Source organism: Hippocampus zosterae, chromosome 12 (assembly GCF_025434085.1).
Source record: "Hippocampus zosterae strain Florida chromosome 12, ASM2543408v3, whole genome shotgun sequence".
Classification (NCBI taxonomy): Eukaryota; Metazoa; Chordata; class Actinopteri; order Syngnathiformes; family Syngnathidae; genus Hippocampus; species Hippocampus zosterae.
In genome coordinates, this window is record NC_067462.1 from 4,061,655 (window position 1) to 4,073,729 (window position 12,075).

General features: G+C 44.1%; 1 protein-coding gene across 5 annotated transcripts; it reads right to left on the minus strand.

Annotated features, from left to right (window-relative positions):
• Window positions 1–647: 647 nt before the first annotated feature.
• On the minus strand, window positions 648–11,540 carry LOC127611893 (activin receptor type-1C). 5 transcript variants are annotated; one of them, XM_052082693.1, is made up of 9 exons: window positions 10,924–11,540; window positions 8,083–8,313; window positions 5,210–5,455; window positions 4,673–4,903; window positions 4,151–4,318; window positions 3,701–3,857; window positions 3,438–3,562; window positions 3,233–3,315; window positions 648–2,964 (listed from the first exon to the last, which is right to left on the minus strand). In XM_052082693.1, the coding sequence occupies exons 1-9, from the start codon at window positions 11,246–11,248 to the stop codon at window positions 2,806–2,808; spliced, it is 1,725 nt and encodes a 574-aa protein (XP_051938653.1). In that variant the 5' UTR covers window positions 11,249–11,540; the 3' UTR covers window positions 648–2,805. The 5 variants fall into 5 exon arrangements, with proteins under 5 accessions (XP_051938653.1, XP_051938651.1, XP_051938654.1 ...); XM_052082691.1 differs by having other exon boundaries at window positions 3,233–3,363; window positions 10,924–11,539; XM_052082694.1 differs by having other exon boundaries at window positions 648–2,960; window positions 10,924–11,538.
• Between the last annotated feature and the right edge of the window lie 535 nt (window positions 11,541–12,075).

Sequence of the window (12,075 nt, forward strand, 5' to 3'; positions counted from 1 at the left end):
GCAAACACCGAACGAAACCAAGCAAGCAAACTCCCGAGACAACAAAGTACACCTGCACAAGACGCGAGTGCATGGAGGGAGCGGCATGGCGGACACGAGCAACACCAGGTGGACACCAAACAATAAAAAAAAAGAAAAATTAAAAATGATCCTCCAGCACAACCTTTCCATATCAAAATTAAAGAGACCAGCAAAACAAATCAGAGCAATATTTTTCGGGGGGAACCACGACTGCATTATCTAAGAGAACACAGCGGTTGTACGTGAGGTCATTCTGTTGCGCAGAAGTACTGAAAACCCCAAATCAAGTTTCTAATACGAATGAAGACCTTGAAAAGATGTTTCCCATGAAATGCTGCGCAAACCACATTTGAACTTGACTCAAATCAACGCGGCGCTGACGACCGCAAGCCCGGTTTCCTGTCTAACGGACGTCCTCGCGTCGCGAACGTATGAAGAACACAGAAAGACGAGAATGAGTCACGGCCGGCAATAATCAAAAAGTTAAGAAGGGATCACGTACTCCTCACTCGGAAAAAAAAACAAACACTTTATTGGCTTGATTTTAATAAATAACGCAACATATAATACTCATGCATGTGCCTTTCTTTTCTTTTTTATTTAATTGAACAATATCACATATGGTAAGTTTCAAATGCAAAAATAAAAGATCCGCTCTTCAACAACAAAGCCAACGTTTTTTTTTTCCTTGTGCAAAGGGCTCTCTTGGATAACATCCTCCATTCAAAGATGGCACAAAACTGCTGAACAGCAACCAAACATTCAGTGCAAGAAATAATGTTTTGATCGAATTTGTATTAATTAACATTATACTAAAAAAAAAAAACATGCTAAATCGGCAAATTAATAGGCCAAATCACTCACCAACACACAACAGCCACTTGTCCAATAAAGCCACCACACGCATTTGTAACATTGTTATTATACTCGAGTAGATCCATGTTTTGAAGTCCTTATTGGCTTCAAACGAACCGTCAATGGTTCTGTTGTTTTGCACTTTTGAGACGTGTGTTGTAGTGGCCACTTATGTGGAAATCTGTTATGGCTGACGGCGTCTCTCAGCAAACAACACAGATGGTTTGCGTTTAAATTTGGCATGCATAAAATCTGCTGCCTATTTTATCGGTAAAACTGCATTTTCTTTGATGCACAACGACAGTCTTGAGGGTTTGAGGTGCTGGTGAGTGATTGCTGCCATCTAGTGGTGAACACTTGTATTACAACTAAAACCCGCCGAGTTTATTTCCCTTTTTTATTTTTCCAAAAACTCATCGAGGGCCACTCCAAGTGCGGGGTGCTATTCTGAATTTTACAACTTTGGGGGTCAACAGTCGCATGAATGACATGAATGATTTGTATTTCTGACAAGAGATGATCGAAGAACTTGTACATTCAAAAGCCCTCCACTTTACAATGCCGTTCTGATCTCAAGACTGCATATTTGACTCTCACAGAAAAGCCGTTTTGACACAAGGGAAGTTTAAAGCTTTGATAGCAATGATTCAAAAATCAAGCCTCCCCCCCCCCCCCAAAAAAAAGTGCATTTGTTAATACTGCATTTGGATTCCTTCAGCATGCTACCATGAACAAAAAAAATGTCCTGTTCCTGCTGAATTGAATACAAGTGCACATAAATGGTTGGATAAACGCAGTGTGGTTGGAAACGACAAACGCCAAGAGATTCAAGTTCAATGTTGAAGTCCAAACACACCCAAAGTACGTTTTCCCTTCTTCAACATCCTTTTCAAGTACTTTTACATACGTGGGGTTCTCCTAAAGCAGCCTTAGGCAATGTTTTCCCTATTCCAAATAACATTCGTCTGGTTTTCAGGCAACTTTGGTTTTTGACAATCAAAATAAAAACACATAGTGGGAAAAAACAAAAAAAAACAAAACATACATTTCACATTCATGGATGAGCTTCGGTCTGTCCCAAAAACTAGCACCCAGGTCTTTTCGGCAACGGAATGCTTTTACATCTGTGCAAAATCTCTTTTAAACATTCATACAGTGTGTGTGACGTTCAAGTCTTAAGAAAATACTTTTTTTTGTAACTTATCTTGTAATTCCAATCATCAAGAGGCAATAGTGAGCTAGGATGGTTGTTAATAACACTTGTTGGGGGTGGGTCAAATTTACACTACATATTTGTTTTCACTTTACAGCGATTTAAATGTAATGAAGTCTGGTTCACTTATTTCCGACTGAAAAAAAAAATCCTTCAAAATTCCAAATAAAATGTTGATCCGAGTCACGGAAAGGACTATATTTAACCCTTTGAGATTCCGCTGCCATTCATCCCCCTTTTAAAGAAGGGGGAAGTTATTTGGGGTGCAAAATACAAAGCGCCTCTCTTTCCACAAATACTTTGGACTTTTCATTTTAAAAAAAAAACATGCACATTGTCCGAGATGTCCTATGCGAGTGCCATTTATACGGTAAGTATGGCTGACTGACTGAGTGACCTTTGCAAATAGCACGCTACTTACTTTTTACAACACTGTGTTCCTCTACAAGACATGGCACAACAAGGTGACTGACTAGGAGCGATTTTCTGGCACTTCAATATGCGAGGTAGCAAAGGTTTATACATTGTTATGTTTTGAATACAACCTTTTTGGTTCTAATAACCATACAAAGTGGTGCTAAGCTCCCACAGGCATCTCCCAATTCTCCTTTGGCACCGACAGCAACCTCAATCGACTCTCTGTGGTTCTATTCCGAAGACTAAGTGGGCCCGGGACGGTACCTTCCTGGGGTGGTCCTAATCCAGCAGCACCGTCGCTAACCCATCGTAGGGCTAACCAATGAATCTACTCTTTGACGTCTCTGATGGCGGAAAGCTGAGCGGCAGTCTTCTTGACCCGCAGGGCGGTGAGGCGGGCGGCGGGGTTGGCGTACCAGCATTCTCGCATCAGTTTGCCCATGACGCGCAGAGCCTAGCTTGTCAACACAGTATGCAGAGAAACATGAGGCTTTCTTTTTTGATTTCAACACAATAAAAACATTTGTTATGTTGAACATCAGAAAAATGTACATGCGGCGAAAATTCTTTGTAATTTCTTGGAACAACCCAGGCTAAACTTAATTCCACAAATTCAAATTCAGCAAATGCTCAATATGGTCACGACTTTGGCGCCATCTTTTGGCATTTTAAGGCATTGCAGAATGAGCATGAAAATGATTATTGCCGTCGGATTCAAAAGCTCACCTCACAACTCTGCCACTGGTTTGGAATGTTCGGTCGCAGTTTCTGCTCGCACACCACTTTCCTCATGTCTTCCACCGAGGGATCTGAAGGCACCAGATCATAATAAGGCAGTTGGAAATCCTCGTGAAGTCCTGCACGAAAAGACTTGGCGGTGAATTTTGAACCATGAAAACCTGGAATGTGAGAATGGCGGAAGGCGCCGCACCTCTGACTGAACATCTCCGGGCCAGTTCCCAGTACACTAGACCCAACGAGTAGATATCGGCCCGCTTGAACGACTCGAAGTTGCTCATGTTGATGGTCTCGTCCAGGATTTCAGGGGACATGTACCTGCAGAAGGCAACAGGACTATTGACGTCCTGGGAGTGAAACATGAAGCCAAAGTCCATCCTTGCACTTTCCATCCTGGATAGCTGGATACAGTTTTTGGATCATGCTAGTGTGCGGGGTCAGTGACATATGTCCAACCTCTTGGTTCCCACTCGGTGGTTGCTGGGGATGTCTATGCTGTTGGTGCCAGAGTCGTGTTTCACGGCCAAGCCCAAATCGGCGATGACCGCCGTGCCGTTCTTCTTCACCAACACATTCTTTGACTTCAGGTCTCTATGAGCGATGGCTGGCTTCCCTGCAAACAGAGCAGATTATTAAGGTTCTGAACCAGAACAAAGATTTTAAAATTCTGCTACTGGTCTTTAAATAGCTGAATGGTTTAGGCCCTGATTCATTTCAGGGGGGGGATAACTCCAATGGAGCTCTGAGGTCTGCTGAAACTGCTAAATTAGTGGAGCCCAGAGTTCAAAGTAAACATGGTGAAGCAGCATTTCGCTGTTGTGCTGCACTCAAATGGAATAAGTTGCAAATATGTTTCTTATGGTGGCAGTTGAGTGCTGTGTGTGTGTGTGTTTCCGATACACCTACCCTGTGTGCCAATAATCTCCATGTGGAGATGAGCCAGGCCGCTGGCTACAGACAGAGCGATGACGACCATCCTCTCCACCGACACGGTGTACCTGTTCAGGTAATCAAATAACGAGCCGTGCTCGTGGTACTCGGACACCAACCACAGCTGCGTCCACGAGCCGTTGTCTGCAACACACCGTACGTGGTCAATAGAAAGCTACCGGCTATCGTTCTCCTCCGTCTCGATGTTATATGACAGTGGTGACCCGCAAAATATGCAGGACCGAGAATCCAGAACCCACAACGGAGGACGGTTGTGCTGTATTGTATAATTCGAAAATATTTGTTTTGGCGAGGTTGAATAACGGATCAAATAAACAAAACCAATCATATGACTCAATGATATAATAATGACTCAATTAAAATATAGTAATAAAGGTTAAATTAAAATAAAAATCTGAACTCCAACTAACATTTAATTTTGGTGATTTTTCGCCGGCCACTAGAGGGAGCCAGCTGAACTGTTTCAGGTTCCGTTACCTTTGTTGTCAGCCGCAATGAAGCCCAGGATGTTGTCATGTCTGAGCATGATGGTCTGATAAATCTCGGCCTCGCGGAACCAAGACCTCTCGTCCCTGGAGGAGAAGATCTTGACAGCCACGTCCTCTCCTCGCCACTTTCCTCGCCAAACCTCACCGAAGCGACCTTTCCCGATGCTCTCCTGGAGGACGATGGTCCGCGCTATCGTTCGTTGGACCAGCAGTGGAAGCCCTACGAGATGATTACAGTTAACCAATAGGAACGAAATAACGAAAAGTAAATTGAGAAAAAAAATCATTTGTTCACGAATTTAAAAAAAATGAATAAAAAGGAAAACATGTCCGTTTTTGTGTTTGTCGGTTATCATACATTGTCATTTGAGAATTGTAGTTTAAATAATTTTATGACAATAGTTTCGACCTTTTCTCAAAAAACAGTCCATACATTGGCGAAAAAAAACCTAAAACGAAGCATTTAAAATAAGAATAAGAAAATTATATATCAGCATGTAATACAAAGTAGCGAAGACCGGCCAACCTGATCCCGAGCCGGAAGTGCTCATGTCGTAGATGAGATCTTTGAGACATTTGTCAGGAGACATGAGCATGTGTTCGTCCAGGGCTTCCTCCGGGTCATGTTTGCGTGCCCGGCTGTAGACGCAGCGCTGGCGCTGCGCCACCAACACCCCCACCGCGACGCCCACGCACAGCAGACACGAGGGCACCACGATCACCGCGGCCAACTGCAGCCTGCTGCCACCGTCGCCGGTTTCCAAAGGCCTCTCTGGTGACCAAAGGCAAGGCAAGCTGGTCAAACACGAGCCTAATCCAGATCGTGCTTTACCGAGTCAAATTAAAAAAAAATTAAAAAACGATTGCCTCATCTCAGTTTTATTTATCGAGCACATGCAGAAACGTTGCCCAAAAACAAAACAAACGTCAAATCTTGCCTGACCTTTATTTGGCTCCGTGGGCGGACACAAACAAAACGGCGTGCACAAATCGAAGCGCAATATAAATAAATAAAATCACCCAAACAGCTCGCATCTTGAAGAACTTGTAAACGGGGTGTGGGGGGTGGGGGGTGGGGGTGCACTGCACACAGTCCATTTATTAGAGTTGAAAATGTTCCCTAATATTATGGCTGGTGACACTTGACTGGCGTTTGTTGGCTCGAACGTGCAGATGGCCCAATGAGAAGTTGAACTCCATCACAGTTTCCCAAGACGTTGTCGGCCTTTTGCCTAAATACCGTACATGTCCTGCTGTTGAAAAACTAAAATTAAAAAAAAAAGTGAACTTTCATCATCGAGTTTTTGTTTTCATGGGTTTTTAGAACAACCTTTTTAAGTGCTTCATTATTTATTCATTTTTTTAAATATATGCAGGTTTTTTTGAGTGCAACCCATTATAATTTACTAGCTGGTTCCTGCGGAAGGCTGGTAAGGTGGTGGTTCGCTTCGGCCCGCAAAAGTGTTGTTGCTTGGTTCAACTTTTTGTTCATCTTCATTGCTTATCGCGAAAATAAAGAGAAAGTTTAGCTCTACTAAATATCTAACAATTTTATTGCAATGCTTGTGGGTAGACAACATTTTTTCGCCAAGATGCCCGCGCAATCGTAGTGAGCCACTGCCTGAGCGGCGCAGTGGCGGTGCGCAGCGGCGCGGTGAAGTAGGTACGTTTTGAAAAGGGACAGACGGAAGGATAGACCGCGTGCGGGACGACGCGCAATATATATATAGATAAGAAGATAGATGGGCGGCCCGGTAGTCCAGTGGTTAGGACGTGGGCTTCACAGTGCAGAGGTACCGGGTTCGATTCCAGCTCCGGCCTCCCTGTGTGGAGTTTGCATGTTCTCCCCGGGCCTGCGTGGGTTTTCTCCGGGTGCTCCGGTTTCCTCCCACATTCCAAAAAAAAAAAAATGCGTGGCAGGCTGATTGAACACTCCAAATTGTCCCTAGGTGTGAGTGTGAGTGCGAATGGTTGTTCGTCTCTGTGTGCCCTGCGATTGGCTGGCAACCGATTCAGGGTGTCCCCCACCTACTGCCCGGAGACGGCTGGGATGGGCTCCAGCACCCCCCGCGACCCTAGTGAGGATCAAGCGGTACGGAAGATGAATGAATGAAAGAAGATAGATGACTCCTTGTATAGCGTCGTGGGCATCTACTCACAAAAATAATCCAATTATGGTTCTGATCATTACTGTCACACTGACCCGCTTGTCGCGACTTCAATGTTATGAAGTTAAAAGACGAAATCATGCAAATACCATGGACAGCAAACAAAAAAAAAACACTTTTCTTTTGTAGCAAAGAATTCCCTCTGACCTTTTGACAGTTTCCGCTGACTCCCATTGCCCAACTTGCAGGTGTAATGAACCCTTCTCAGCCTTATAGCCACCATATACCGCTTGAATCGCTCAATATCTATAAATAGGTGTGTGTGCTCTACGCATGTGTGTGTTTCTAAATGTTCCCATGCCCTGTGCCAGCGCTGTTATGTCACACAATCTAAGCAGGATCAGCATCAACCTCGTCTCGCCGGGGCCACAATGAGTGGGAAATCCCTCAGCGATTGACTGCCCGGGCAAGGACACGCACAAATGACGATGACGGCCATAACCAAATTAAATCGGAGGCGCCGTTGCGGACCCGACATCCGTAAATGTGATTTGACAATCACAAATGCAATTCTTTGCCGTGTCGGTTGGATCATTCATACTCTGCCGCTGCCCCCCCCAAAAAACAAATATATATATATATACATTCATTCATTCATCTTCCGAGCCGCTTGATCCTCACTAGGGTCGCGGGGGGTGCTGGAGCCTATCCCAGCCGTCTTCGGGCAGTAGGCGGGGGACACCCTGAATCGGTTGCCAGCCAATCGCAGGGCACACAGAAACGAACAACCATTCGCACTCACACTCATACCTAGGGACAATTTAGAGTGTTCAATCAGCCTGCCACGCATATTTTTTGGAATGCGGGAGGAAACCGGAGCACCCGGAGAAAACCCACGCAGGCCCGGGGAGAACATGCAAACTCCACACAGGGAGGCCGGTGCTGGAATCGAACCCGGTACCTCTGCACTGTGAAGCCAACGTGCTAACCACTGGACTACCGGGCCGCCCTATATATATATATACAGTGTTTGCTAAATAAATAAATTCGGATGGCCGATTATTTAAAAAAATCTATATAATGAATAAAACACGGGGGGGGGGGGGTCGCAAGTTCCGTAAAAAAAAACAAATACCACACAGGAAAGCAGAAGGCCTTGATTTGAAGTAGAACCGCAAGACAGATTTGCTAACCGCTCATCATCGTGCGGACTTGTGGAAAAATAAAATAAAAAATTCTTCCCGGTGACACGTTGCAGGACAAAAGTCGTTTCACAGGCGCGTGAGCGTACCGGGCTGTAAGTGCAGCGTCTCGTTGTTGCAGAAGTCGGTGAAGCAGCAGTTCCTCTTGGAGACGTTGGGGGAGCTGAAACAGAAGAGCTGCCCTCTCATCTGCGACGGCGACAGGCAAGACTTGAGCGTCTCCTCGCGACCGTCGACCAGCATCACCGAGTTCCAGCAGGCGCCGTCGGCGGACGTCTCGCACACTTGGCTGTCGCACAGCTGGCACACGCATTTCAGACCTGAAACCAAAACGGGAAAACAATCACGAGGAGGAGATCCGACGCCTGAATTGTAAAATGGAGATTACAGCGTTGACTTTTGTTTGTCCATATTGGGATGTGCTTGCGAGTTCAATTTAAGCAAAAGTGAAACAGTGAAAAAAAAAGTGCTGTGTTGAATTGACTCCATTTTATTTCGTCAAGTACTTCCGCAAAATAAAAGTCAAGTCAAGTACAGCTTTCTCAAATGTGCTGTATGTGCACAGATGGAAAGAGGAGCCGCTGCGGGTGCCCGGCGGATCCAGATACATTTTTTTTTTTACTTACAGTAGATGTAAAATCACCTTTATCCAGATTATTCGTTTTTATTTTGTGCAACTGCGCGACAAAATAAAGTGGAGCCAATCCAACAAAAACTTTTTTGTTGCAGTTTCGATTTAATGGCTTTTTGTGTCAACCCCAAAATAAATTAAAAAATTGAGGTAAATGGGATTTTTTTTGGGGTGCAGTTTTTCAAATATATTTTTGCAAAGCAATATTCATTATTATTGTTCTTATTTTTGCTATTTTTCCACACAAGCTCCCCGTTTGTTGCCCGCGCGGTGCACCTGACGGAGCGTTAGCGAGTTTGTAAGCAGACCTGTTACGTAACGGCAACCGCGTTAAGCGTTTGCTGCTGTTGCTGTTGCCGCTGCTGCGGCTGCGGAGGAATACAAGTACGTAATGCCTCTTAGTTTAACACCCACCTAATCTCATGTTCCACTTGGAGCTGCTGTCAGGCTTTGTTTGACAAGCCCGCCTGTGATCGCCACCTCACCCCCCCCCCCCCCCCCCGAGCCCGATGTCATTTCCATCAACTGCTGGGACATATTGGGAGCCTTCGGTGAACTTGCCGTCACGCACGGTTGTTAAAGTTTGGCATTTGAGCAACGCGGTGGAATTTCGGGGAGACTCGGACACTAATTGCGTGACCATGAGATCGGGGCGTGGGGGGGGGGGGGGGGTCATCGGCCTTTTTGGAGTGAAGAGATGCTTTTTGGGTGATGGTGAATGTGAATGGCTACCGAGTTACACGCATACTTTCGAAATATTTTTTTTTTCACTGTACATTTTGCGAAATTTGCTCAAATGTCGTGATGAATGATATTCAGCGATGCGTTCGTGACGTCTCACGATAATCAATATGTATTACATTTCCAAACGATACTTATCCACCATTCCTAGAAAATCACAATGCCCCAACACTGGCGAGTACTTAAGGTTGCATCTGATTGGTCAAAATCAGATGAACATCAAACACATTATCAAGACCAGATGAAGGTATTAATTAGGGCCCAAGCAGGGACCACTGAGAGGTCGGTCGCTATTGTTTCTGAAGTCATTCTTCTTCTTCAACATAAGAATTCACCATTTTGAGGGCCTCAACATGAGCAAAAACTCACCAAACTTTGCGCACATATGGCACCTGGTGAAAAGATGGGATCTCGTCAAGTGAGATCCTCATATTGCATGATGATATTTGGGAGATATATTGCAATGCTAATGTCGGGGGTGGCTAAGAAGACACCTTCAGATTTGTGACCAATTTTGCAGCGAGCTGGTCTCGGTCTGAGTTCAAAAAGTCATCAAAACGTCTTGATCATTCAACCTGACGGTTGCCAGGCAACAACTCCGGTGGAAAGCAAGTAAACGATGCACAACTTTGGTATACAAATAGAACAGCGAAATTGTAACCACTTGGCGCAGCAAGAACGTCAACACGCGGCGCACCAACGACAAACTCAGCAAAGCTCAATCTGCAAACGGCAAAGACATCCCGCTTCCTTGACGCCGATACTCTCTCGCTTCAAAGTTTCTCAGCTAAACGAGTGAGTGATGTCCATACATGTCAACTCATACGGTTTAGCCGTAGTTCATACGGATTTTGTGGTGAATCTTACGTATATGGCCGTATCGCACAAATCATACGGATTCTGAAAATTTCCGTTTTTTTTTTTTTTACCAACTCCAAATGATTTGGAGTTGGTGAAAAAAAAAAATAACGCATAAAAAAATAATACAACTCTGAACACGGTAATGCCACTAAGTAGAATGATGATTAGACATTAACCAGACATTGCATTATGGAGATCTACAAGAAATATTGAAAATTTCGTGTTTTATTATTTATTTTGACATATAAAATGCTTTGGTATGTTATAAGGATTTTTTTTGCTCTTTAAAATGATTTTTTTTTTTTTGGTAGTTTATACAGGTTGGCGCTTCGAAAAGTTGACAGGTATGGATGTCATCGTCGTCGTCGCCACCGTGTGCTTGCCGCACGTATTGCGCATATCGTTGCCAGAAGCTGCGCTGCGGCGTTGTGAACTATATTAAGCGTGGATTCATGCTCTGTTCTGCTACAGTCAAAGCAAATGAATCAATACTCGTGGAGTTTAGCACACGCACGGGACACAGCAGGAGGTCAACTAACCCAAACTCATTTCGATGTTATTTTGCGTTTTGAAACAATAAATGACAGTAAGACAAAGCAGACACAAGCTTGTACATGAGTCATACACACACAAAAAAAAAGTGTTCTCCAGTGCATACGCTTGTGTGTGTGTGTGTGTGTGTGTGTGTGTGTGTTACCTGCGCTCAGCTGAGCCACACATAGCAAAATCCAGGCAGTGTGAAGGATGTGCTCGGCGGGTCGAGTCATGGCAAGGACCGCATGGGTTCCTTCCGTCCGGGCGGCCGCTGCTGCTGCTCTGCTCAGTCCACGCGGGGCGGCATGTACATAGACACACACACACACACTTCTCTCTCTCTCACACACACATACGGACGCACACACATTAATGACAGGAGGAAAGTGTGCGACGTAATGAGTGAGAGCTTTGCAGCCCTCCCCTGCAGGGAGAGAAAGTAAGAGGATTACACAGCCTTGGGCCACTGATGGAGACATGTGAAGCATACGAGCGCACACACACACACACACACACACACACGCAATAATGTATCAAGAGTGTGTGTGTGTGCGCACGCGTGCATGTGGCCACGAGATTGATTGACTGCTTTATTTGAATATTTAAAAAAAGCGACAGAGAAAGAGAGTGAGAGAGAATATAAGATTTATGCAAGAAATAAGATACAAGTTGCAAAATGAAATATTACGGGGAGCGGGCGGGGCGGCCAGGGGGTCAAAGAAGAGAAATTCAAATAGCATAAGGATGTAAATTTCCCATTAGAAAAAAAATGTATTTTTCCTGCCCCCCCCCCCCAAAAAAAACAAAGACTGGGGGAAAATCTTGCTCTACTAGTGTCTAAACACTGCTATGAATATATATATACACACACACACATATATATATATATATATATACATATGCATACATACACATATATACATACATATATATGTATATATATACATATATATACACACATTTATATATGTATATATATATACATTTATATATGTATATATATACATTTATATATATCGAGCAAATCCCAACATTGACATATTTAAAAAATATATGTAGATTTTTCTTCAATAAATATTTAAAAAAATATTACTTACATATTTCTTGAAAAATATACACTAAAACCTGGTAGCATTGTTTAAAAAAAAAAGTGGACTTTCTAAAAACACATCCAAAGTAGTATTTGATTTATTGACAAGTTGTCATTGTGTCAACTACTCCCCCATGCAGGTGGGGGCATTGGAGGTTGGTGGTGGGCGGGTGAGCTGGTAGGTTTGCGCCTCCAACTGTGAACATACATGTGTTTCCTAGCAAC